Source organism: Mesoplodon mirus (genome assembly GCF_964341445.2).
Source record: "Mesoplodon mirus genome assembly, chromosome: 7".
In the NCBI taxonomy this organism is placed as follows: domain Eukaryota; kingdom Metazoa; phylum Chordata; class Mammalia; order Artiodactyla; family Ziphiidae; genus Mesoplodon; species Mesoplodon mirus.
In genome coordinates this window covers 55,398,136-55,425,208 of record NC_138983.1, presented here as the reverse complement: position 1 = coordinate 55,425,208, position 27,073 = coordinate 55,398,136, and the positions used below count along the sequence as shown (strand labels likewise).

At 45.1% G+C, this 27,073-nt stretch overlaps 1 protein-coding gene across 3 annotated transcripts; it reads left to right on the top strand.

The window, feature by feature from the left end:
• Positions 1-9,113: 9,113 nt before the first annotated feature.
• Positions 9,114-25,796, top strand: NEU3 (neuraminidase 3). Of its 3 annotated transcripts, XM_082627671.1 has the most exons (3): positions 9,114-9,429; positions 13,868-14,079; positions 22,829-25,796. In XM_082627671.1, exons 1-3 carry the CDS (start codon positions 9,405-9,407, stop codon positions 23,906-23,908), a joined length of 1,317 nt encoding a protein of 438 aa, XP_082483797.1. In that variant the 5' UTR covers positions 9,114-9,404; the 3' UTR covers positions 23,909-25,796. The 3 variants fall into 3 exon arrangements, with proteins under 3 accessions (XP_082483797.1, XP_082483798.1, XP_082483799.1); XM_082627672.1 differs by lacking the exon at positions 13,868-14,079; XM_082627673.1 differs by lacking the exons at positions 9,114-9,429; positions 13,868-14,079 and adding an exon at positions 14,091-14,547.
• Positions 25,797-27,073: the final 1,277 nt, after the last annotated feature.

Here is a 27,073-nt window from a genome sequence, read left to right as displayed (position 1 = left end):
TGTAAATTTGAGCTGCTAATGTTTATTTGACAATTGGTGCTGTATGTATTTTTAGAAACAATCTTTTTGCTTCAGAACAACCTTAGGGAATGGAAGAAAATGCAAAAGGTCCTTTGAATACACACAAGTTGTATTTTTCTCTGGGTCCAAGTTCCCACTCAATTTAGAGCTTTCTCTCACCAACTCTCTGTCATATTACCACTCCTGGCTAGACACCCCTTCCCAAACCTTGTCTCCCTGATGGAAGTTACCTGGGGAAACTGCTAATACCACAATATTTTTTGTAAAATATCCTGTCCCCACTGACAGGCTCTAATGTTATTAAATAGAATATTCTTAACAATCCAGCCTGAAAGCACATGTGCTCAGGTGTCTCCTCTGATATCCACAATTATTCAAGAATAATTGATGAGGATAATTAACCTCTTTTTATGCCATGGATCTTTTATGACAGTCTGGTGTTGTCTATGACCCCCTTCTCAGAATAATGTTTTAAATATATTATTGCCTGCTAATGAGGATTCGGGATGTGGTTGTAGGCTCTTACTACTGGGAAGTAGGTTCAAAGACAATTGCTCAGAAGGTGTGCTGGTTGTTGCTCACTTCCCTCTGAGCAGGAGGACTTCCTGACTAATCTGGCAGTCACCTTCGGATTTGCCCCATTATAACTACTGACACTAATATTCATCCCTGGTGGGCAGCAGATTCCTCTTCCTTTCAGACAGCAGTTACAGAGACACACACCTACACAAGCATGAAAGGAGGGAAGTTCCGTGCTTCTGTGAACAGAAACCAGGTGAATTGTTAGAACTTTGGCTGGTTTGCTTGGGTGAGGAGGGATGGCAGCTGTTAGATTGTCTGGCAGCCAGCCCCCTCCTGCAGTTTGTCGTGCCAACCTTAGTTTCAGTCAGAGACAACAGTAAAGGTCTCAAAATTTTTTGCAGTGGGTCTTGGCTGCTGTAATGGAGCTTTGGCTCTTTGGGGGAGATTTCCCTGTGACTGACAAACTCCTCTGGGAAACTGCTGATTAGTATTGAATAGTATTCAGTATCAGTATTCAGGCTCTGATTTGGTTTATAATGCTGTCAAAGGTGACCCACTGGAGAATGAGAAAGTGTTGGGAGAGGCAATCTGCCATGAGCCCTAAGCATCCCTGCACGTTCTTGCTTCATATGAATGCAAGACCCTGACCACTCTTTTCCTGGGCTGTATCTCAGTGTTCTGTTGATAGTGAGCTATCTTGAGAGAGGAGGTAATGTCTCTTCCCTGGGAGCAAGTTTGCCCACTGTTCACTATAAGTGTTGACTCCCCCAAGCTCAGGGTTCTTTTCCCGTGACACAACCCACTGCACGTGTAGGCATCCATCAAGGCCTATCTGCATCACTTTTTTGGGGGCGGGGGGTAGGGGGAACTGGCATTGCTGCTTGCTGCACTATAAGTAATAAAGTTCCTTGATCCAGGAGTCTCATGTCATCTGCCAGTATCCATGAAAAAATAATAGGTTAACTTGTTAGTTTGCAAATAGGATAAAATTTGAGATCCTTCATAGACTACTCTTGACAGTTTGGTAACAAGCATGGGATCCTGACAGACAAGGCTTTCCAGAAGAGAAAGGTCATGGGCCAGGTGAGGATATGAGAAGATAACCTGGGGTCTGGTAGCAAATGTTGCTGAGCGAGGAGAGGAATAAGGGTCCCTAGTTGTCCTACGTGTTAATGAATGTTTTGAGGCTGAGCAGTAAGAGGTAGGATTGAAACACATTGTCCAACTGGTACTTAGGTTGTTGCTCATTCTCTTTGGGGCAGGAGGAGGAAAGGATGTTTTGACAATGAGGCAGCAAGCCTGTGGCCCCAGCTGAAGGCAGTATGGCTGGCTGATGAGTAAAGGCTTCCCCAAAGGTGAAATAAGTGGTGTCAGCAATAAGGATGTAGAGCTTTGAGTGGACCCAAAATATTAGGAGTCCAAGCAGGTAACCACTTGAAGGAAACGTAAGTACATGACCTGATCCCTCTTGCTCCCTCTCCTACTTTAAGGAAAGAAGCTGTGTATGCTGGGGGATCTTTGAGGAGGGGAGGGATTCCTCTTTTCTAGCTCTGTTGAATATAAGTAAGTCACCATCCTACTTCGCCCCATGGGGACAGGGAGCCCTGGGCACAGGAATGGTCAAAAGTGCCAAGGACTGTGAGGCAGATGCACAGTGGTGTGCAGGGGGGCAAAACCCCCCAAAATAACAGTCCCTGAGCTGCAGGTGCTTATCGGAGCCAAGAGGTACACAAGGGAAGAGGCAGCACTGACCCTGGAGGAGGAGTCAGGAGCAAAGTTCCTCTCACGGACCCAGCCTGTAGGTTAGCCTCTCCCACTCCTGTGATGTCCCCACACTCTTGGCTGGGAGAGAGCAGCGTCTCTTGGTGGCTGTGGCTGTGGCCTGCAACATACCTATTTTAAACTACTTGGTTTGGGTTCCCGTGATGAGGGGAAAGTACCTGAATTCAGCTGGTGAGGTTTGGACGCAGTTTGCAATGGGAAAGGAAAATTAAAACGACCTGTAGAGGGAGCCTCTAAATAGATTCAGCGTACTAACGTTTTGTGGCTTTCGCATCAATGTGTTACTGAGAGCAGGTGGACGTTTGATTGAACTGTGAATGCTCAAGTCTCCCATTCTGCGGCTACTACTGCATAGAGAGGGAAGGGACCCCTGTCTCCTCTTGGGTAGTCTAACAAAAATAATATAGAATTCTAAGAGGAAAGATGAAAGCCACAGATTTAGTTGAAAATCTGGTGACTGCTGGAGTACTCAGGCCATTTCCCAGTACAGCAGTGTACTTTGCAGGCATCAAGTACCTCCTTTTAAAAAGGTGGACAGCTGTTAGGCTACTGCAGAGCTACTACTGAAACTGAACACCTGGCCCATAGAAGCCTCATAGCTCTGGCCTAACATCCCCATTTCGGGCCATATTAACTGAGATTTGACAACTAACAAAAAGGAGCCCAGGGGCTTCCCTGGTGGCGCAGTGGTTGAGAATCCGCCTGCCAGTGCAGGGGACACTGGATCGAGCCCTGGTCCAGGAAGATCCCACATGCCGCGGAGCAACTAAGCCCGTGCACCACAACTGCTGAGCCTGTGCCCTAGAGCCCACGAGCCACAACTACTGAGCCACGTGCCACAACTACTGAAGCCCACACACCTAGAGCCCGTGCTCTGCAACAAGAGAAGCCACCACAATGAGAAGCCCACGCACAGCAACGAAGACCCAACACAGACAAAAAAAAAAAAAAAAGAGCCCAGCAGTCCCCTAGTCAAGAGAAAATGGCATGTTCTGGGATGCAGCCAGCCTCACCGTCTTAGTTTTACATGAAAAAGTGACAGCTACTCCCTTGGAGGAAATGTAGTTCCCACCTGGCTGCCTGAAGTAAAGCTACTGACTCACTGGGGTCCTTGATCCAAAGGGATTTCTCCAATCAAATTCCTGGGCCTGATTCACTGATGTTGCAGTTAAGTTGAAAGCTGTTGGTGTCCAATGACAATTCTGGAAGACTGACTACAGTAAGGGCTTGATCAGCACAAAGGGCTGAATTGAAAACTGTCACTCTTACCCTAGACAGTATTACTAGGGACCAGACAGGTTATATTTTCACTGACTCTTGGCTGTTGCCAAAGGCCTGGTCTTCTGGTGTGTCACTTGGAAGATTACAGACTGTCAAAGATACTCTTCTTTGAGGCCCCAAAATAGAAATGAATTACAGCTATTAATTGAACTGTCTGGGTCATTTATGTGGGGGCCTATTCAGTGGGGGCCAACTACAATCAAGCTGCCAATGGATCCATCATCTCACCAGACATGGCATTACATGCACCGTCACAGCCTTGGCACAAAGTTAAATGGCTTATGCTTCTGAGGCAGAGGCTACCACTGCATACCACACTTGTGACTCCTGTTTGTCTAGCCATGAGTGAGGCTACCTAGCACAGGGCATGACCTCCACCCACTCGTGGCTGATTACCAGTAGTGCCTCACCACTCTTGACACTTTTTCAGGTTACAGGGTTGTTCTAGTCCAATCCACCAACTCCAACCACACTATTTTTGGTCTTGAAACCAATCTGCTTTATGTTTTTCTTATCTATATGCAGTCTGACAATGGTACAACTTTTATTGCAGAAGTCACCCAATAGTGGGCTAATAGTCAAGGTATTTGATGGACCTTCCACTCTTTAATCCACAAGCATATAGTGTTGTTGAGTGTTGGAACAGCCTACTCAAAAAATGTACTCAAAACATTTCTGATTCTACCTCTCATCTCATTCTAGTCAATACATCTTGGTAAGGCGGTGTGGTCACTGAATGTGGCTGTCCCCAGATCAATCGCTTCCTCTTTACTGCTGTATTAGGGTTCTCCAGAGAAACAGAACTAATAGGATATGTTTATGTATATATAAAGAGGTGTATTATAAGGAATTGGCTCACATGATTATGGAGGCTGAGAAGTCCCATGATCTTCTGTCTGTAAGCTGGAGACCCAGGAGAGCTGCTGGTGTAGTTCCAGTATGAATTCAACGGCCTGAGAACCAGGAGAACCAATGGTGTAAGCTCCATTCCAGAAGCAGAAGAAGACTGATGTCCTAGCTTGAAAGCAGTCAGGCAGAGGAAGTAAATTCTCCCTTACCCCGACTCTTGTTCTATTTAGGCCTCCAACAGATTGGATAAGACCCACCTACATCGGGGAGGGCAGTCTGCTTTACTGAGTCTGCTGATTCAAATAGGAATCTCTTCCAGAAATACCCTCAGACATACCTAGAATAATGCCTAACCAAATATCTGGGCACTATCCCAGTTAAGTTGACACAAAATATCTGTCCCAGGCAAGCTGACACATACAATTAACTATCACAGCTCTTTACTGGGTAATGATCAGAAAGAGAAGGGTTGGGGATTGTTGTACAGGTTTATTTTGAAAATTTAGTATATGCCCTGACCATTGTTGGGCATGATGTTTCTTTGCCTAATAGCATTTGCAGGCTAGCCTAGGTGCTACATCCCCCGGGTGACAGCTAAGCCAGGAGGCCTAGATTTTTTTAAATTCTGGTTCAGCCACCTGGATTCTCTTGTTGCTTTGACATAGTCCTAGATCATAACATTTGGAAAAAGAGTCAACCCTGGAGCCTTCCTCTCAAAGGAAAGTGGCCTAGTACAACTATCTCAAACTACTGCAAGCTCCTTAAACTCAACTAACCGCTAGGTTTGCTATCCCCCACAAGATGGCTCTGACCACAGTTTGATTCCTTTTAACCTACTGAGAAGTCTTATCAGAAACATTAGGTGTACTTTCAGCTCCTATAGTCTCATGAAAAACACATATCACAGGCTCTAGACATGTGTCCCTCACCCTCATTCTTGTAGCTATTGCTCAGTCATCCTGCGGAATGGACAGATGCTACCTGACTTGTGGCATGGATGCATGGGATAGGTTGGACTAACCTATCAGGCAGTCTTTCCAAAAATAAGGACTGGTTTCAATGATTCTAAATGAACTGGGAGGGACTTCCCTGGTGGTGCAGTGGTTAAGAATCCGCCTGCCAATGCAGGGGACACAGGTTCGATCCCTGGTCCGGGAAGATCCCACATGCCATGGAGTAACTAAGCCCGTGTGCCACAACTACTGAACCTGTGCTCTAGAGCCCGCAAGCCGTGACTACCGAGCCTGCACACCACAACTGCTGAAGCCCACGTACTCTAGGGCCCACGAGCCACAACTACTGAAGCCTGTGTGCCTAGAGCCCGTGCTCTGCAACAAGAGAAGCCACCACAATGAGAAGCCTGCGCACTGCAACGAAGAGTAGCCCCCGCTCGCCGCAACTAGAGAAAGCCCCCATGCAGCAATGAAGACCCAATGCAGCCAAAAATAAAAATAAGTAAATAAATGAACTGGGAACTCTGAGGCCTACCAGGTGGGCAGGAGGTTTACATTAGGGACATTGTCAATCTGTGTCCCCTGAATGATGTAGATCCCACTTGGGAGGCCCCAGCAATTGTAAACAGGGACATCATATATGTCCCCAGGACTATACTTCCTTTGTGGAAGCCAGGCATTAACTTGCCTTCCTCCCTGAAAACATGGTGTCTGGCACCATAGGGTGGGTCATGATCAACCTTCAAGCGTTTAAGGAAGCACCACCAGCAGATCACGCAGCCTTCAGATGACTGTGGAGATGGCTCCAACATGAGGCTACCCTTGGTTACACAGGGAGCTTCCTGGAGGGGTGACCTACTCATTTATGCACTTCTTCAGGAGGTTATCCCTGTCTTGAGAGTCATCCTGTTAGAAATGTTGATATGAAATTCGTTCCCGACTTTAGCTGAAGCCATCAATAATATACCTCAGCCCTGGAAGGCATTCAGGTGAACTTCAACTCACTGGCCACTGTAGTTATGAATGATAGAATTGTTCTTGACTTCCTTGTGGGCCAAGGTAAAGTCTGCAATGGCTAATATAACCTGTTGTACTTGGATTAATGCCTCAGGCAGGGTACAGGTCAATGCATAAACTAGAGAATACCACCTGGCATTCCAAGATAGATCTTAATGGCTTATGGTTGGTTTTTCGGTGGTGGTTTTTCCAGCTGGTTGGGTCCAGGCCCTTGGTTGTGGTTGAGGTCAATTCTGCAGGTTGGTCTCATCCTGTTGCTTGGATGTATACTTGGATAGTATCCTTAATTAAATGCTGTAGGAGACCATTAGAATAGATTTGGTTCCATCTCTATCAGATTAATCAGAGGGGCCGATGAAGTGGCAGACTCAGAAAATTCATCAGAATCCATCTGTACAAAGTGCTGTGGAGGCCAGAAGAGGAATAACTGTTTAGCATGGAGGCCTGGAAGGTCCTTATACAGGAAATGAAATGTATTTGATCTGAGCTATGGATGAGGAGTGGGGCCAAGTGTGCCCTCTTTACAGATGAGGAACCTGAGGCACAGAAGTTAAACAACTTGCCAAGCTTACTCAGCTAGGAAGTGGGAAGTCAGGATTGGAGTCAAGATCGCTTCACCTCCAAATATAGAGATTGCTACTAAACTTCACTGCCTCGGGCATTAGACTGAGACCAGCAAAGAAGAACTGAGAGAGACTTGGCATTAGCTTTAGATATTTTTCTAAAATTGACTTGGTGATCCAAGTTGGTGATTGTGTGCTTAGAGAGGTCTGGTGAAAAACCCTAGGACTTTGTATGAACCAATCTTTAAAAATGAAATAGTTTAGACAAACAATAAGGCTTAAAGAATAATAAAGTGAACACCCATGAACCCACTGCCACCTTTAAAAAATATGTTACCAATACAATTGAAGTCCTTTGGGTTTTCTTAATCACACCCTACTTCCTGCACTCCCAGAAGTGACTGTGATCCTGAATTTGCTATTTCTTATTCCTTTGCATTTTCTTCACACATGTCCACTAACAATACATAGTATTATTATTTTACATGTTTTAAAACTTTATATATTGTATTTGGTTGAGCGTTCCCAAGATTCAGATTCAGCCCTAGATTCAGAGATTTGCTAGAAGTACTCATAGGACTGAAACAGGAGGGAAGGGGGCAGGGCACAGCCTTTAAAAGAATGACATAACCCGAGGACACAACATAAACTGATTAGAACCAAACAGGTCCAAGGTGGCAGATGAGTCAACTTCCACTAGACCTTGAGCCTCAGTATATGCTCATTGTAACACATAAGCAAGCTAAATGACACACCTACAGGCGCCATGATAGTTCCAAGGCTGACCATAAAGGTAAAAAATTAGGCAGTGGCCTGATTCCTAGAAATCCCCACCCCTTCTCCCAAATAGCTGGAATACTCCTCCCACTCATTAGCCTATGCAATTACCCACCTCTATAAAAACTGACAACCCCATACCCTGGGGCTGCTCTCGCCTTCTGAGATGGCCCACACTCTGTTTGTGGAGTGTGTTTCTCTCTAAATAAATCCACTTCTTACCTCTGACTTTGTCTCCCACTGAATTCTTTCTGCGATGAGACATCAAGAACCTGAGCTTCATTAAATCCTGAGACCAGGTGTGTGATTTCAGTTAAAAGACCGTGGGTTCAAGTCCCAATCTGGATTTTGGCTGGGTTTGAGTCCTGGCCGGTGGGTTCAAGTCCCAGTTGGAGTTACACGGTTTCAGCACTAGGCTATAGTTGTACTCACGGCTAAGATTGATTACAGCAATGTATTTAGTATGGACACACACTGGATCATCAGAGAAAAGGACTGCAGGCTGAGTCTGAAAGAATCCATGTATAGGCTTTCTTATGCTCTCTCCCTCTCATGAGAGATCACACTTTCCCCCAGCACAAATGCAGCATGTGTGCCATATTTCTGTCTAGAGAACCCATTAGAGACTCAGCACCCACAGTTTTTATTGGCCACGTGGGCACTCTCTTCCCAGCATGTTTCAAAATTCCAGACTCTCAGAAGGAAAGCAGGTGTTTAGCATAAACCGTAATGTGTTCAAATAGCCTGTGCACGGACTACTTTCATAAATTGGAATTCTACTATAGGAAGAGCTTTCCTTTCTCCCCTGTTTATAATATTTATTCAATTGTGCATATCAATGTGGACTTGTGGGTTTTTATCTTATTCAGTGGGTCGTAATCTAATACTATTATTTTCTCAAAAAATATATACACATGCACACACATAAATATATAAAATAACACATATAAATATAATTTTTATTTTCTTAACGGTGGGTTGCCCAATGCTCTGGATCTCTGGACCTTTTAGTTGAGTCCCCTCTGAGGCCCGGAACCTTCGCTCCACTCTCAAGCTGTCCAGGGAAGTTTTAAGCGTGATACCCATCAACAGACCGGCAACCAATAGGTGGGAGCATGGGAAAAGGGGACTGAAGACAGAGGAGCGGAATGGAGGGGTGAGGGGCGGAGCCAGGGAGCTCCGCAGCCATTGGAGGGGGTGGTGGTCGGGTGGTGGGAGAGGAAGGGGCAAATCCTAAGCCACGGCTGGGTCGGGACTGGAGGTAGGAGAGAGGAGGGATTTCCCAGCCTGGGCAGAGAAGGGACCGGGCGGCGGAAGGAGAGGGGTGGGGCTTTGGCTGAAATGGCCCGAGGGGGCGGGGCTGACTCCCCGCCGCAGCCAACGGCCTGACCCAACCGCAGGCGGGCTGCGGCCTCCGCGCGTCCGGGACTGGCCTTCCTACCTGCTTTTCTCGGTGTCTTGGGTCTATCATCCCCGCTGCCGGCTTCTCGAGGTCTCTGTCGGCCTGCTTCTTTACTTTTCGTGGTTTGTGTCCGCGTCCGCAGTCCCTCTCCTGTCTCTCCAGCGTTGGTCATTCTCCCGGGCTTCAGTGTACGAGACGTGAGGGCTTGACCCCGCGCCCAGACCTACCCCAAGAGAGATGGAGGAGCCGGGGTCCCGCGCAGGTGAGTGGGGCTGGGAGACTGGAGAGCCCCCCAAAACGTGGGGCGCTGTGACTCTGGGGGCAGGTTTGGCAGCACTTTCTGGGCTTAGGGAATCCAGTCTGCGGGGAATATTGGGTCAGACACACCCCAGTTGGCTAGGGTCTCAGACAGAGCCAGAAAGTATTTTTGGCTAGATCTGGTTTTGTTTTCCTTCGACAGAAGCCAAACTTATTTAGAGATGAAAGGGATCTGAGACTGGGAAAACCCTTCTTACTAAAGGGGGTCTGTGGGCAGCAGAGCCCTGAGCTGAAACTTAGGAGACTTGGGCCTTGGTCCGGGTTTTGTTACTGACTCATTGAGTGGCCTTAGAGGAGTTTATTCCCCTCTGTGGGCCTGAGTTTTCCCATGTGTACCATGAGAAGGGTTTGGACCACAGGATCTTCAAAGGCCTGACGTGCGACGGGTGCTCCTTAAGTATTAGTAGTTAGGAGTGAATAAAGAAAGGAGGCCTCCTTCTGGGGTTCACTGGAGGCTGCTTGGCGCTCTGGATTAATTGGAGTCTATGGAATTACACTTGAGAAAGCTTGAGAAATAGGTGATATTATCTCCATTACAAGTGAGGAAACTGAGGTTCAGAGGTGAATTTGACTTGGTAGTGTCAAAGCCAAGTCAGTCTTCAAAGTCCATGCTACACTATACTTTCTTCCAGTGAGAGAGCAGGGAGGGCTTGATTGAAAGGTGATTATATGGAGCGGCAGTTGATCACGTTGAGTTCTCTGCTAAAATGAACAACTCCGGAGCAGAACTATATCTGATTCTTCTCTATCCCTAGCTCCCGGCTTACGGTTTGTGCGAAACAGTTTGGGTATCAATGCCAGAGTCACCACCTGTGTTACCATTGTCATCAACATGATCGGCATAATTAATAAAAAGTAATGATAGGGACTCTAATTGTTATAGTGATATCAAAGCCATAAGTGAAATTGTGACGACATCTGAATTTATAATACTTTTACTTACATAGTGCTTTAAAGTTTATAAAACATTTTTGAGTGGTTCTTCATTCAGTCATCTTAGGTAGGTATTATTGTCATCCACATTTTATAAGCAAGGAATCCAAGACCTAGAGAGATTAACTGACTAGCACAAGGTCACGCAGTAAGAACTTGTGCTTCTCCTTACGTGCTCTCTTCACTTCCTCTCCTTTTCTTTTTTCCTAGTCCTCCCTGCCCATTCCCATGCTTATTCTGTGCTTCATTCTTCTTACCACCCAGAGACATCCTGTTGTGGTGTTAACCAATAATCATGTGTTGGCTGATGATTAATAGTATTGATATTAACTTATATATCTTATAAGAGTTTAAAATATGACCTCTCCCAGAGGTGCAGAGGGATTTAAATACTTTTAGGAAGGGGAGTTGTAATTGTGGTTGCCATTTTCATCATCATCATCCACAGGTTTCAAGGAGTAAAACTAGAATATGTAGTGATTGACAGTCTAAAAATAGTAACTGTCCTATATTAAGCTCATACTGTGTCATGGGCCCTGTAACAGACACTTAAACTTTTTAACTTAATTCTTTCACTCATTCTACTGAATCTTATAAGGAGGATCCAGAAGCATAGAGAAGTTAAATAACATGCCCAAGTTCATGCAGTCCTGGCCTGGTCCACACCTTATGTTCTAAACCATTACACCAGCTTGGCCCAGGGACAGATCTTTACTTAGAAGAAAGCCTGACCCTCTGGCAGGAGAGCCTGAATTGGGGAGAGAGAGGTGTGCTCAAGCATGGTGTGAGGAAGACACCTGAGAGCCCAGAATTGGAATGAAGGGAGGCTTTTCTTCTGGACTCAGGAGGCCACCTCCCCACCCCCTCAGATAGTGAGCTGTGATTCTTCTCGCTTTAGGTTAGGAACAAGTGAAATGAATTATTCATATGCTAAATGAATTCATATGCTAAATAAATCATTCATATGCTGTCAATGACTGACACTATGAGGCTGTAGCCCAAAGCAGTGCAACTTTCCCCTTCAGTTCATTGCCCCGAAGCCTACCTGAGAGAGAGGTCTTTTTTTTTATTAGTTTCTGCTTTATAACAAAGTGAATCAGTCATACATATACATCTGTTCCCACATCCCTTCCCTCTTGCGTCTCCCTCCCTCCCACCCTCCCTATCCCACCCCTCCAGGCGGTCACCAAGCACCGAGCTGATCTCCCTGTGCTATGCGGCTGCTTCCCACTATGAGAGAGAGGTCTTAAATGCATACTTGATCTTGGCATTCCTCTGCCAAAAGCTGTTGAGTGGCTCCCTACCTGTGGGAATAAACACCTTAATAAGGTATCAAAGCCTCCCAGGATTTGCACTCACCTGACCCCTTCAGTCCCACCTTTGCTCACAGCTTTTGCACTCCACTGTTGTAGTACTGGACTACTGCGAGTCCCCACAGCTCACTGTGTTTTCTGTGACCTTTAGGCTTTTCACATCCGCTCCCTCTGCCCTTCTCCTTCAGTTGGCCATAACCCCACTATTCATGCTTTAAGATCCAGCTCACCCATTCATTCAATCATTCAATGAATATTTGTCAAGTGCCTGTGAATTACCAGGCAAGGTTCTAGGTGTAGAGGCATATCAGGGAACAAAACAGACATATCCCTGCCCTTCATGGAACTTCTATTCTGTGAGGTATATTAAATAAGTATAATATACGGATGATGGTAAGTGGCATGGAGAATAGAGCAGGAATAGGGGATAGAGAGGGGCAAGAGAGTTGTCAGGGAAGCCCTCACTGATTGGATGATGTTTGAATAGAGCTGAAGGAGGTGAGGGAGTGAGGTCTGTGCCTATCTGAATGTTCCAGGCCCAGAGTATAAGGATGTGAGACAGGAGATCCCATGGCTTATTACCCCTCCAAAACTCCACCACTGCTGCCTTCATCTAGACAGTTGCCCTTTTCTGTTTTCCTGCATGCTCTCATGTTGACCTCTAAAGTAGCACTTACTACATGATATTATAATTGTCTATGTATATGTCTGTTTCGCTCACCTGGATGTGGGTTTCTTGAGGGCAGGGACCTCTGATTCCTTTCTGTCTCCTCAGCACCTACCTTATGGTCTAACCTTCTGAGTGGGCACTCAGAAATATTTATTAAATAAATGAGTAAGGCCTTATGGGCCTCATTCTTACAGCCTGATTATTTTTACAAATGATTTGGAAGACAGAGCTTGGATGACAGGTGGTGAGAGAAAATATAATAATTCTAAGCTTGGTTCTGTCTGTCTGACTGGATTCGCTTTTTGGGCCTCTGAGAAGTTGAACACCTGATTTACTTTGAGAAATGTACCTAGAGATTTCCATTTTCAGCATGATGGCAGGCTAGCTAACCTGTAAAGTGGTGTATAAATATAACAAAGTCTTTTATAGCTGAATTTGCAAGAAAGTAAGAGAAATCCCCAGGCCTAAAAACCGAGAGTAAACTGAAAACTGGAGAAGTTAGCCCCTTTACCTGACCTCAGCTGCCCTAGATGTTTGCATGTCCCACTTACCTAGAAGCTTGGGCTTTAATATACCTGCTGTTACAGTGAATGAAACTATGGGCCCACCTGGGTTTGACTCTGGTTGGAAGTGAGATCCCCGCATGAAGCTAGATGTCTTGAAAATCTGTATCCTCTGATCAAGTGGAGTAGGAAAAAGAAGTCTTACTACTGACAGAGATGACAAAGAAGATTGCCTCTTCTAGGCTCCAATAGAAGGGGAAAGTTTGCCTAGAGAATTCTTTTTTTTAATAAATAAATAAATTTATTTTAAAAAAACAAAATAGGACAAAGATTCCCATATAACTTTCATACGGACTTACCAATTTGTAACATTTTACCCCGTTTGCTATATCATTTCCTCCCTCTCTCTGTCTCTCTCCGTCTCTGTCCTTGTCTCTTCATGCATACATACATACATATGTACATACATACATACACACATACATAAGTGTGTGTGTCTAATACTTCTTCAGAATCACTTGAGACCAATTTTCACATATCATCCGCATCTACCTGCCTGGAGAATTCCTAACCACAGGCATTCCCTCATATGGATTTGGGTTTATGTTTATATTACCTGAATGGCCTAAAAACTCCACACCAAGAAATTGACATTAGAAACCATCCGGGCTGGTAATACCTCTGAATGCTCGGCAGAAGCACATACAGAATCTCTCTGGAGAGACACTTGACACAGGCTGCATAGGATTCCCACAGAGTCTGGAGGATAGACTTGTTAAATGAGAGTGCCTATTGCATGCTTTGTACTGTTGAGATCATGATGTTACTTTTGTATAAAAAAATAAACGTTTGAGTACATCTTTGCCTCCCAGTGATCTCCAGAAATGGAATGATAGAGCAGAACTTGTATACAAGCCAGCATTTGAATGTGGACACACGTTTATCTGCCTCCTATCCTTGCAGAGGTCATGGAAGAAATGACATCGTGCTCCTTCAACAGCCCTCTGTTCCAGCAGGAGGACAAGAGGGGGATCACCTACCGGATCCCAGCCTTGCTCTATGTGCCCCCTACCCAGACCTTCCTGGCCTTTGCAGAGAAGCGCTCCTCGAGCAGGGATGAGGATGCTCTCCACCTGGTGCTGAGGCGAGGGTTGAGGACTGGGCACTCAGTACAGGTGACTCCTTATCCCAGATCTGAGCCTGGGCCTCAGTTTCTACACTGCTCTGAGTATGTCAGAGTCTGTGTCTTTTCCCATCAATGCAAGAAAAGCCTTGTATCAGAGCTGAGGAGGAAAAAAAGCAGTAACAGCAATGCTTTCAGTTCCTGAGTACTTACTGTGTGCCAGGGGCACACTGAATCTCACAGCCATTCTGTGATGTAGGAACTGTTGTCAGTCACATTTTACAGATGAGGAAACTGAGGCTCAGAGAGGTTGCTATTTGCTCAAGGTCACACAGCTATAATAAAGCAGTAAAAGCAGGCTTCAAACTCGGTCTCTGACTAGAGGCCTCCATGGTTTGTTCAGTTTGGCCAACATGTGGTGTGCTTTTCATTCACATTCTCTTTTATCCTCATAAGTCATCGAAAGAAGTAAGCATTGTTAATCCAGTTTTGCTGATGAGGGATCCTGGTGCTCCAACAGGTAGGTAGCTTGTTCAAGACCACAACTACCAGAAGATGCGGGGGAGGGAGGATGACGACACCCATACTCCCTTCCCCTTCCTGCTCTTCCTCTCCCCTGTGCTTTATGTGAGGTAAATATTATGAGGCCTGTTTTACAACAGGAAACTGGAGCTCGGAAGTAAAGTGACTTGCCTTAGGCACACACCTAATAAGAGGCAGAAATGGGTTTGGTGCCCTTGTCCCTAAGTAGCACATGTTTACTGTGTTTTTATGGGGGAGAGAATGGTTGCTGCTCTATGAACCACAGGGTTACTTCAGATCCCATTTTTTCTCATTGTTGCCTTTTATCTCTCAGAGATTGCTGAAGTGAGGTTCAGGTGAGACAATGGATTTGAGAGTTACACACATACATACATTTTTTATAAGAGGTACTTTAATCCCTCTAACCTGCTCTGCTTTTCTACTCACAGAAACCTCACCATTAAAACTTCATGTCCATAGGGATGCCTTGTTTTGCTGTTACAGTGCAAATGCTTTTCTGCTGATGGTGGCCCTTGCCAGCAACCCCTGTCTTTGCTTTTGATGACTTACTCACATTTCCCTGTAGGGAAGTTTTTTACTTCAGGGAATTTCCATTCCCTGCTCTCACACCTTGTCACAAGTCTTTCTTATGGCTTCCCAGGGTCAAACCTCTGCTTATATCCCGGGTGTCCTGTAGCCCAACTTGGAGTTCTCGCTGTTTTGTTTCCTCCAGGACAGGCAATGCCTGTGGTTATGTTGCCCTGCTTTCTGTCACACACAGTTGGGCAGTTAAGTGTTTTTTAATCAGACCATGCCTGTTACATAACCTCACTGGCCAGTAGTCACACACATTCACAAATGTGTCCACTTTAACTCATTCTCTCTTCTCTTTATTTTATTCACATTAATTCTCTCATTTACTTAATTGTAGTATCTTAAAGTTAGAAGAATTATCAGCCCAACTTCTTTCCCAATATAGAAATCTTCTGTATTCCATTGGTAGCTACTAATAGCTTAGTGGTTAAGAGCCTGGCTTTGGAGTCAGGCAAGACCCATCATTTATTGGCTGTGAACTTGAATACCTGACTCTTCTCTGTTTCATTGTCTGCAAAATATAATTAATAATAGCAATTACATAGTAGGAACTCAACATTAGTCATCTTCTATTAAGGGTCTACTTACCCAACTCCTCAAATGAGGAACTTAATCCTGTAGCAACTGTTAACTTTTTTTTTTTGAATGATACGATCTGTATTTCTCTATAATTATCCATTGGTCTTGTTCTGCCTTCTGTACATTGTATAGGTAAAGTCCCTTTTCTGGAGAACTGCTCTTTGATGTATCTGAAAACGGTATTCACACCCTCTGAGTCTTCTATTTTTTGGGTTCAACAGCTTCGGTTCTTTTATCAGCTGCTTAGACCACAGTCTTGATTTGGTTTCTGGTCCCTTGAAAACTGTGATTACTGTCCTTGGGACCTGGTGTGGGATGTCAGTGTCTTTTTTCAAAGTATGGTACTCAGAATTGAACTTAGGACCCTAGGGATAGACTGACCAGCTCAGCAGTGAGGTGGCTATCCCACCTTGTATCCTTTTAATACAGCCTAAGGTAAAGTGACATTTACTTTTTTAAAAAATAAATTTATTTACGTATTTATTTATTTTTGGCTGCCTTGGGTCTTCGTTGCTATGCGTGGGCTTTCTGTAGTTGTGGTGAGTGGGGGCTACTCTTCGTTGTGGTGCACGGGCTTCTCTGCAGTGGCTTCTCTTGTTGTGGAGCTCAGGCTCTAGGCGCCTGGGCTTCAGTAGTTGTGGCGCACGGGCTTAGCTGCTCCGCGGCATGTGGGATCTTTCTGGACCAGGGCTCAAACCCGTGTCCCCAGCATTGGCAGGCGGATTCTTAACCACTGCGCCACCAGGGAAGTCCAACATTTACTTTTTTGGTAGCTGCATAAACGTTAAGTAGATGGTCAACTAAAACCTCCAAGACTTTTTCACATTTTTTGTTCTTTTTAAAACAGTTTTAATTGTGGTAAATACACCTAATGTAAAACTTTCCATCTTAACCATTTTAAGTGTACATTGCAGTATTGTTAACTGTATTACATTGTTATGGAACAGGTCTCTAGAACTTATTCATCAGTGCATGACTGTAACTTTATACTCATTGAACAACTCATTTCCCCCGACCCCAAGCCCCTAGAAATTACTATTGTACTTTGTTTCTATGAATTTGATTACTTTAGATACTTCATGTAAGTGGAATCATGCAATATTTTGTCTTTTTGTGATTGGTTTCTTTACTTAGTATAACATCCTCAAGGTTCATCCATGTCATAGCATTATGTCAGGATTTCCTTCTTATTGTATGTTAATCTATTCTTTCATTTATCCATTTCGTTTATCCATTCATCGGTTGATGGACACTTAAGTTGCTCCCACCTTTTGGCTATTGTGAACATGGGTGTGCAAATGTCTCTTCAAGACTGCTCTTTCAGTTCTTTTGCATATAGACCTAGAAGTTGAATTGCTGGATCATGTGGTAATTCTATTGATATTTAAAATTTTTGAGGAACCTCCATACTGTTTTCCACAGTGACTGCACCATTTTGTATTTCTCCACATCCTCACCAACACTTACTTCATTTTGTGGGGGGGTTTTGATAGTAGCCATCCTAATGGATATGAACTGATTTCATTATGATTTTGATTTGCATTCCTCTGGTTATTAGCAGTGTTCAGTATCTTTTCATATGCTTGTTTTTGGCCATTACATTTGTTGTTCTTTTTTTTTTTTTTGCGGTACGTACGCGGGCCTCTCACTGTTGTGGCCTCTCCCATTGTGGAGCACAGGCTCCGGACACGCAGGCCCAGTGGCCATGGCTCACGGGCCCAGCCGCTCCGTGGCATGTGGGATCTTCCCGGTCTGGGGCACGAACCCGTGTCCCCTGCATCGGCAGGCGGACTCTCAACCACTGCGCCACCAGGGAAGCCCCATTTGTTGTTCTTTAATCACGTTTCTCCATCTAAATTTTTAAGCCCAAGACTTGTTTTATCTCTGTCAAGCCTCAGCTTGTTTGTGTGCCATTGCTTCCAGCTGGTTGAGATCATTTGGCTTCTAACGCTTTAGTGTTTTGTTCACATTTTTTTCCAGCTTCATGTCAACTTTATATTAGACATATCTGGCCCATTTCGTTTTCTCCTCTCAGCTAGTAAGGATGGCTGAGCTTCTGACTTCGCAATGACTAGACTGCCCAATAACTTCTTTTTCTTCCTGTTCTTAAAGGGAGTGTCTGTGTTAATGGATTTCTTATATCTTCCTGGATCCTGCTCAAGGTTGTTGATCTGAGCAACCTTAACCATCCAAATGAGTTTGTAGCTGTTACTTCTCATCAGATCACATATTCAGTGCTATCCATGAAGTGTTGGTTTCCCCACAGGGTGCCAAGGACACAGGGGTACTATCCCCAGGGTAACAATAGAAAATTAAATCTGCTCCCCAGACCCTCTTGTTGGCACTTGGAAGGGAGAGGAGGCACGTAGTGGAGGAACGTGGAGAAGAGCCTCCATACATTGTTTATAGAGTACTGTTTCCATCTGAGGGCACTTCTGTGATCCTTCTTCCTTCCTCCCACTTCCCTCCATTCCTCTCTCCCTCTGTCATCTTACTTTCTCTTTCCCTTCCTTTTTTCTTCCCTTCAACATTTATTGAGCACCTACCAAGTACCAGGCATTAGGGAATGTTGTGAAGGGAGGGGGATACAAAAGTTGAGAGACTCTGACCCCTCTTTGGGAAGAATTTGCACAACCAAATTGTAGAGAGAAAACAAAGCTGTGCACAGATGTAACTGTCCAAAACTCCCACCCAGAATCCACAAAGTGTCGCAAGGCAGGTTTATGCAGAGTGAGGTGTTTCCTTAGGAGTTCAAATGCAGCTGGGATCAGAGAAGCTGTTGTGCAGGGCGTGGCGTCTAAGCTGATACTTGAAGTGGGTGTGTTAAAGATGAGCAGAATAGAAGGTGATTTCTCCCTGGATTTCCCGTATCCACACACGGTCTTTTCCTTCTCTGACACCCACAGTGCTTTCTTTATCTCCTCTCTCTGGTGGTGTCTTCGAGGCTCTGGATCAGCTCTGTGGGTGCCTTTCCTCTCCCTCTCGAGGCAGGCGTGGCTGCCCCTTCCTGCTGGTGGCCTTCTGAGTTTTGATTACCCAAGAGTCACAGGGAACTGAGATCCCTGCCTCCATTGGTTTAAAATGCAGTCAGATCAGACAGCGATGTGGACTTCTCATGCATATAGTTTCCAGAGAGGAAGAAAACCATTTGAGAGGACTTAGGAAGCAATCTTTGATCAGTTAGCCAATCTGGGAGAGCTTCGTGGAGGAAGGTGGGCTTCTGCCCAATAATTAAGTTGACTTTGGCACATAATGTTTGAAGTGTTTACAATGTGCAAGGCACTCTGGTATAGAATGGGCTGCCCCAGAGATAGTGAGTTCCCTGTCCCTAGACCGGTTCAAGGAGAGACTGAATGGCCTTTATCCACAAGACTTAGAGGAGAATCTTCTGTAGGATGTGAGTTAGCACAAGGCCCTTATAACTCTGAGATTTTATGATCTGAGCTTTGCTTAATAATATGCTTTGCTCATTCATGCAGGAGTTAATCTTTTAAAATCTTATTTTTGTTTTGGGTAGTTAACACTTTCATATTGCTGAAGAATAAAAACAGTGTAAAAAGGTGTATACATCCCATTCCCAGTCCTCTGCCTCTTATAGGCAGTCACTATTGTTTCCTATGTATCCTTCTAGTGCTTCTTCATACAGAAAGGAAGTACAAAGTCTTTTTTTTTTAATTTAAAAAATTTTAAAATTTATTTTTGGCTGGATTGGGTCTTTGTTGCTGCGTGCGGGCTTTCTCTAGTTGCAGCAAGCAGGGGCTACTCTTTGTTGCGGTGCGCAAGCTTCTCATTGCGGTGGCTTCTCGTTGCAGAGCACAGGCTTTAGGCGCACGGGCTTCGGTAGTTGTGGCATGCGGGCTCAGTAGTTGTGGCTCGCAGTCTCTAGAGTGCAGGCTCAGTAGTTGTGGCACACAGGCTTAGTTGCTCCGTGACATGTGGGATCTTCCTGGCCCAGGGCTCAAACCCATGTCCCCTGTGTTAGCAGGCAGATTCTTTTTTTTTTTTAACCCCTTTCCAGACAGGATATGAGGCAACTGATCATAACACTGTACTTTCTGTGTTAATTAATTTATAACATTGAAACTAAAGATGGAGTAACTTTAGTATATTCTAAATATTACATCTTGAGAAGCCTTCACAGTGCCTTTTATGTTAAAGGTGCACAATATATGTTTTTTATATAAATAAATGAATGAAGTCAAACAACATGACCAATCTCAGTGAACTCTGTAACTCCACAGTTATGTAACTATTAGAGTTATTACACTGTGGTGGCAGGCGGATTCTTAACTGTTGCGCCACCAGAGAAGTCCAAGTATATAGTCTTAATACTACCTTAAAAATGTTTTTCATGTAAAGTGATAACAGATACAGAAAACATAAAACATAATTGTCAAATGCACAAAACATAAATGTCAGCTCTGTGAATTGACAAAGCCAACACTTGTGGACTCACACTCAGCTCAAGAAATAGAATATTGCCAGCACCTCAGAAGCTTCTCATTCCCCCTCTCTTCTTCCCCAAAGGTAATTACTAGCCTGATTTATAGCTCTAGAGTTTTGCTTGGTTTTAATCTATGGATTCTTTATGTTTGGCTTCTTTTGTTCAGTATTCTTGAGGTTTATCCAGATTGTTGTATACAGCTGTATTTGTTCATTTTCATTGTTACATAATTTCCATTGTATGACTATACACAATGAATTGATCCATTCTGCTGTTGTTGCCAATTCAGGTTAGTGATTATGTGTACAGACACTGCAGCTCTGAATATTCTGCACATGTTTTTCAGTACTATGTGCATGCTTTTTGATGGGTTGATATCTAGAAATGGCGTTACTGGATTATAGGGTATGTTTATATTCTACTTTAGTAGGTAATGCCAACCAGTTTTCTAGAGTGGTGGTTGTGAGGGCTGGTCTACTCCAGTTTCATCTGTACTTCTGGGACTTAGCCTTTTAAGGTTCCCTCAAAGCCTGGTGGGTTTAAAAGGGCCTCTAATTTTTGTCCTACTAGCCCCGTAGGGCTGTCAGATGAGTTGCTTGGCTTCTCAGCTTTTCAGTTACCTCTTTGAGAATTAGTAGAGATACCTGAGGGGAAAAGGTTCTCAAAATACCACGTCAGCCGCTCTGAATGAACTTTCAGTTTTTGGCCTATAATTCTTCATGGCCTTGTTTGCTCTCTGGTGCTTTCAAATGATGTTTTTGTCTTAATTTTTTTTATCTATCCTAGTTCTCAGTAGAAAGTTTGGTTCAAATTACCTAGTTTGGGCTTCCCTGGTGGCACAGTGGTTGAGAGTCCGCTTGCCAATGCAGGGGACACGGGTTTGTGCCCCAGTCTGGGAAGATCCCACATGCCGTGGAGTGGCTGGGCCCGTGAGCCATGGCCGCTGAGCCTGCACATCCGGAGCCTGTGCTCCACAACGGGAGAGGCCACAGCAGTGAGAGGCCCGCATACCACAAAAAAAAAAAAAAAAAAAAAAAAAAAAATTTACCTAGTTTGTTGTAATTGGAAGTCCTTTTCCTTCACATTTTCATTTTTTTTTTCTCTTTCTGTTGAGTTTTCTGATCTTGCTCTTTGCCCAGTTCTGTTGGGGTTTTTGGAAATTTTCTTACCAATTTCTAATATTGTTTTAAAAATATATTAAGGAAATTAGGTCTTTGTGATATGTCTGATTAGGCATTATTTCATTTTATACTTACATCCCCTCTGTGAGCATGTTATTACATCCTCCATTTAATTGATGAGGAAATGGAGGTGAAGTGAGATTGAGTAACTTGCCCAAGATCACATGATGAGTGGTGAAGGCAGGGTTTGAACTAGGTGTCTCTGACTTCATGCTTGAGTTTTTAATGACGTCGTTATGAATTGCCTCCTGGGGTAGTAGAGGAAGGAAAAAAAAATCTTTGTCTTAAATTTCCCTTTATTTGCCTAAAACTTCCCTGTGTGTTGGCCTTTCTTTTTTTTTCTCTTTCTTTTCTTCTTTATTTTTTTTGGGGGGGTGTCCTTTCTTTTTAAAAATATTTATTTTGCTCCTATCATGTGCTAGGCACTGGCAATACAAAATCAGAATAATTTGGTTTTTACCTTCAAAGGACTCATAATCTAGGAAGGGAGCCAGGCACATAAAAAATTACAGACATACCTCATTTTATTGCACTTCGCCTTACTGTGCTTCACAGATAATGCGTTTTTCACAAATTGAAGGTTTGTGGCAACTTTGCATCAAGCAGGTCGGCACCATTTTTCCAACAGCATTTGCTCACTTTGAGTCTCTGTGTCACATATTGGTAATTCTTGCGGTATTTCAAACCCTCCACCAGCAGAAAGATTGTAACTTGCTGAATGGCAGTTAGCATTTTTTTAGCAATAAAGTATTTTTAAATTAAGCTATGTACATTGTTTATTTTTTTTGACATAATGCTATTACACACTTAATAGACTACAGCCTAGTGTAAATATAAATATACCCAAAAAATCCATGTGACTCACTTTATGGCGACATTCGCTTTATTGCGGTGATCTGGAACCGATTGTCTTTGGTAAGGGGTGGGAGGGAGCCTCATGCAAGGCTTCATAAAGGAGGTGACTTTGAGTTGAGTTTTGGACGATGAATTGGGCATGTAGACAAAGTGCAGAAGAGTGTTCCAGACAGAGGGGACAGCATGTACAATACCTAGCATTGCCTCTTTGCAGCTGATGAGTTATCCTATAATATTTGAGAATTCAGTGAACACTTGGGCCTTCATGATTTTATAGATTTCAGTACCATTTATTTCTTACCTCTGAGAAGTATTCATGCTTTTTTAAAAAAATATATTTATTTATTTATTTATGGCTGCATAGGGTCTTAGTGGAGGCACGCAGGATCTTTTGTTGCGGGATCTTTCCATGCGGCATCTTTTGTTGTGGTGCACGGGCTTAGTTGCCCCGAGGCATGTGGGATCTTAGTTCCCCGACCAGGGATTGAACCCGCATCTCCTGCATTGGAAGGCGGATTCTTAACCACTGGACCATCAGAGAAGTCCCCAGTATTAATGCTTTTAATGAGCCTCATGTCTTCCTATTAATCTTTCACTCCTGCTCTTTCTCCCTTCCCCTTGTCTAGTGGGAACCCCTGAAGCCCCTGATGGAAGCCACATTACCTGGGCATCGGACCATGAACCCCTGTCCTGTGTGGGAGCAGAAGAGTGGCCGTGTGTACCTATTCTTCATCTGTGTGCGGGGCCATGTCACTGAGCGTCAACAGATTGTGTCAGGCAGGAATGCTGCCCGCCTCTGCTTCATCTGCAGTCAGGATGCTGGCTATTCATGGAGCGAGGTGAGGGACCTGACCGAGGAGGTCATTGGCCCAGAGGTGGAACATTGGGCCACGTTTGCTGTGGGCCCAGGTCATGGCATCCAGCTGCAGTCGGGGAGGCTGATCATCCCTGCATACGCCTACTACATCCCTTACCGGTTCTTTTGCTTTCGGCTACCATATAAAGCCAGGCCTCATTCCCTGATGATCTATAGTGATGACCTAGGAGCCACATGGCACCATGGCAGGCTTATTAAGCCCATGGTGACAGTGGAGTGCGAAGTGGCAGAGGTAACCGGGAAGGCTGGCCATGCTGTGCTGTATTGCAGTGCCCGGACACCAAACAGGTGCCGGGCGGAGGCTCTCAGCACCGACCATGGTGAGTGCTTTCAGAAACCAGCTCTGAGCCTACAGCTCTGTGAGCCCCCTCATGGCTGCCAAGGCAGTGTGGTGAGTTTCCGGTCCCTGGAGATCCCAAATGGGTGCCAGCACCCTGCTGGCAAAGGTGCTCCTACCAGTCAGCAGAGCCATCTGCTGGAGAGCTCACTGAGGCTAGAGCCAGAAGCTAGAACCCTGTCAGAATCATGGCTCTTGTACTCACACCCAACCAATAAGAAACGGAGGGTCGACCTTGGCATCTACCTCAACCAGAGCCCGTTGGAGGCTGCCTGCTGGTCCCGTCCCTGGATCTTGCACTGCGGGCCCTGTGGCTACTCTGATTTGGCTGCTCTGGAGAAGGAGGGCTTGTTTGGGTGTTTGTTTGAATGTGGGACCAAGCGGGAGTGTGAGCAGATTGCCTTCCGCCTGTTTACAGACCGAGAGATCCTGAGCCACGTGCAAGGGGACTGCACCAACCCTGGTAGGAGCTCTGAGCCAGCTCAGAACTAATTGGCTTAGGACCCAACTTTCCATAGAAGGGCTACCATAGGAGGCAACCACAGCCAGGACAGTGGAGGCCAGGATAACAGAGGTTACTGAAGTCTGCAGAGAATCCAAAATCGTAATATTCTGCTCCCTGCCTTTTTTCACTTCTCCAAAGAGCAAAATGAAAATTTTGCCATAGCTACTGCAGTCAAAAGGGCATTGAAGTGTGAGTTGAGAGACCATGATGTAGTCCTGGCTTTTCCACTGGCTTGCTTTGGGACCTTGGGCATGTCACCTGTACTCTCTGGGTCTCAGGTCTCCATCTGTAAAATGAGAGGATTGGGCCTGTGATTTCCCTTCTTCCCGTCCCTAGGAAAGGCAGAGTGCCTGCATGCTCCCTGATCAGCAAGTCCTGGCTGCATATAGGACTCTTATCTCAAAATGGAAGTCAGGGGACTCAGCTTTTCAAATGACTCGCCACTCATCCACGTACGAGGTTACAAGCAGGTGTCATGGCACAAAGGAAGATGTGGGTGGGTTGTTCTGTTTTTAATAACAAAACACACACATCCTTCTAATCGTGCTCAGAGCGCTACAGGCTCACTGTTCTAGAGGAATTGGGCAAAACAGTAGGATCCTGAGGTCACTTACCTTCTCCAGCTTTGCAGCTCTACTCAACCTTCCCTTATCCAGAAAGCATTATCTCCTAGGGAGAAAGTGAGAAGCTCAGTGTCAGTGGGCCTTGATGATGGTACTTATTGTTTCTGATGGCATGACTCCTATGAAAGATCAACTTGAAGTTCATTTATTAGGATCGTTCTTAATGGGAAATGGACATGGGTTAGGACTTTAAAGCATTGGACAAAACTTCCCACAGTCTCTACCCTCAAGGAGTTCACAGTTTATGGGGCTAGAAGAGGGAGAAAAGTCAAGAAAACAAATGCAGCTGGTAGGGTAGTGTGTAGATGTTGGGCTCTAACTTGGGGCGATGGTAGCTCCTGATGTCATTGTGCCTGGAGCCATCTGCCCCAGAGCTTGCCCAGGCTGCTGGGCTTCTCAGTTTGTTTTTCTCAGAATGTTGTCCTGGCCCAGCCGCTCCTTTACCCACGGAGAAGGTCTTCACCATTAGGAAGGTCTCTGGACTCCCAAAGCTCTGAATCAGGCGTATTTGTTCGGACCTACTGAAATCCCTGTTGGGGAAGTAGGGATGCCTCTTTGTCTAATAGATTTGGGGCCGAACTTGGCCAGTGCTGGTTCTCTCAGATGAAAGCAGATGGTCGCTCTTACTTTTGATTGTTTCCCCCATGAGCCTGTTACTGTGACAGATATTCTCTCATGAGATATCTTTTTTGTCCCTATTTGGGCGGATAATGCCTTAAACAGGCATCAGGTAAATATATTTCGTGCTGAGTAATGACCCTGGAGAGCAAGTCTTAGTCGTGGAACACAGCCTAGGAGGCTGGGGGTTGCAGTCCTACCAGTCAGATGGCAGGGAGTCCTACAGGATGGAAGTAGAGATTAACTTCACCTACTTCAGCGTATGGCTTAAGCCCAGGGCTTAGAGGGGCTTTTAAAAATCCCCTTAGCCTCTCATACATTTGCTAAAGTTATCTTCCCAATACACAGTTATGATCATTCATTCACTCATTTATACATTTATCTAAATATTTCTATAACTGAGTGTCTAGGCATAATGTGAGATACTTTCTATTGCCATTCCCTGGTTGAAAATCATGTCTGGCTCCTAATTGCCTACTAAAGGGTGTTTACATTTAGCCTGGCACGTAGGACCTTCAGTTGTTGGGTGATATAATGAATACTCATCTGTACTGCTTTATATTGAAGCCACTATCAGAGAAGGCCTCTGTCAAGTTGGCAAGTGGAGGGGATGGGGCTTTGGGAGTGGGCGGAGTCAGTGGTAGAGGGAGGAGCTGGGGAGGGGAGAGGGCTGAAGGGCAGTCACCTCCCGACTAGTGGGAACTCCGTGTTCAGCAAAGCTGTCATGGGCACCATACCCCAAATAGACAGGAATAGGGAAGGTGGCTAAGTTCTAAAACCAGAGCTAAAGGATGGAGAAAATGAGAATACGAAGACTTCTTTGGGGCCATCCAAGAAGGGAGTCAAAGAAGGGAGCTCAGTCACCTGCCAGTGTGGACCACAGATGTCCAGTTCTCATAAGAAGTCCATCCATCTCTAAACTGCCCTCCCTTTTCTCCTTCCCCTTTGCTTCCTGTTTGCTTCTCCTTGGTGCCTAGCAATGAAACTCTTAGTAGGCACAGGGGCTATGTGCATATTTCACGAATAGCCAGAAAAGAGGATTGGGGACAGGGGTAATCCAGAATGAGGATTAGAGAGAGGAACAGAGAGGTGATGGCAGCTGTGAAGGAAAAGAACAACAAGTAAGAGTCCTAACACCTTTAGGAAGGGAGAGAAAGGAGTGCAGACATGAAGCCCAGGCTGGAGAGATGGTGTAGGTGGTGGCCGCTGTGAAGAAGAAATGACAATAGGCTGCAGCTAGTCCCCAAAATGTGTGGGAAGGGAAAGAGACCCACACAGGTTAGGCTGCAGACAAGTTCCCACCCAGCCCTGTTACTTTAAGCTGTCTCTGTGCCAGGTGACCAAGAAAAACAGCTGTAGGCACTCCAACTCTGTTAGTGTCAGTTACCCAAGGTCTTCAGGGCTCTGGGACCTATACCATTGATACTGGTCCCCTAACTGAGCCCATTTCAGCCACTGTCAGGTTGGAGAATGGAAAAGATAGGGCAGCTGATGGCAGCTGTGAAGAAAAGAGGAAAGTAGACTGGAGGTCGCTAATCTAGCGCATGAAGAGAGGACTGTGTAGGCTGGGGTGCTTTGACCCCAGAGGCCCTCCTGGCTCACTCACTCCCAGGCTCCTAACCTTTACCATGGACCCTCGTTATCTGGACCTGTTCCTCCTGGTCACCAGTCTCCCCTCAGATATCCACAGGATATCATGCAACTGCATCCATAAATAAGAGACCTTGCACCCTGCCTGTTGGGTAGCCCAAGGGACCCACAGAGGTCAGCCGGAGGCTGCACAATCCCCTCCCCAAGGCAGTAGGATTCATTACTGCCACTTTGGCCAGATTAGGCTGCTCAGCCTTCTCTGATAAGCTGTGAATTTTCCCCACTGCATCATCCAGTGGCTGTTGTGTCATCCTTTCCTGT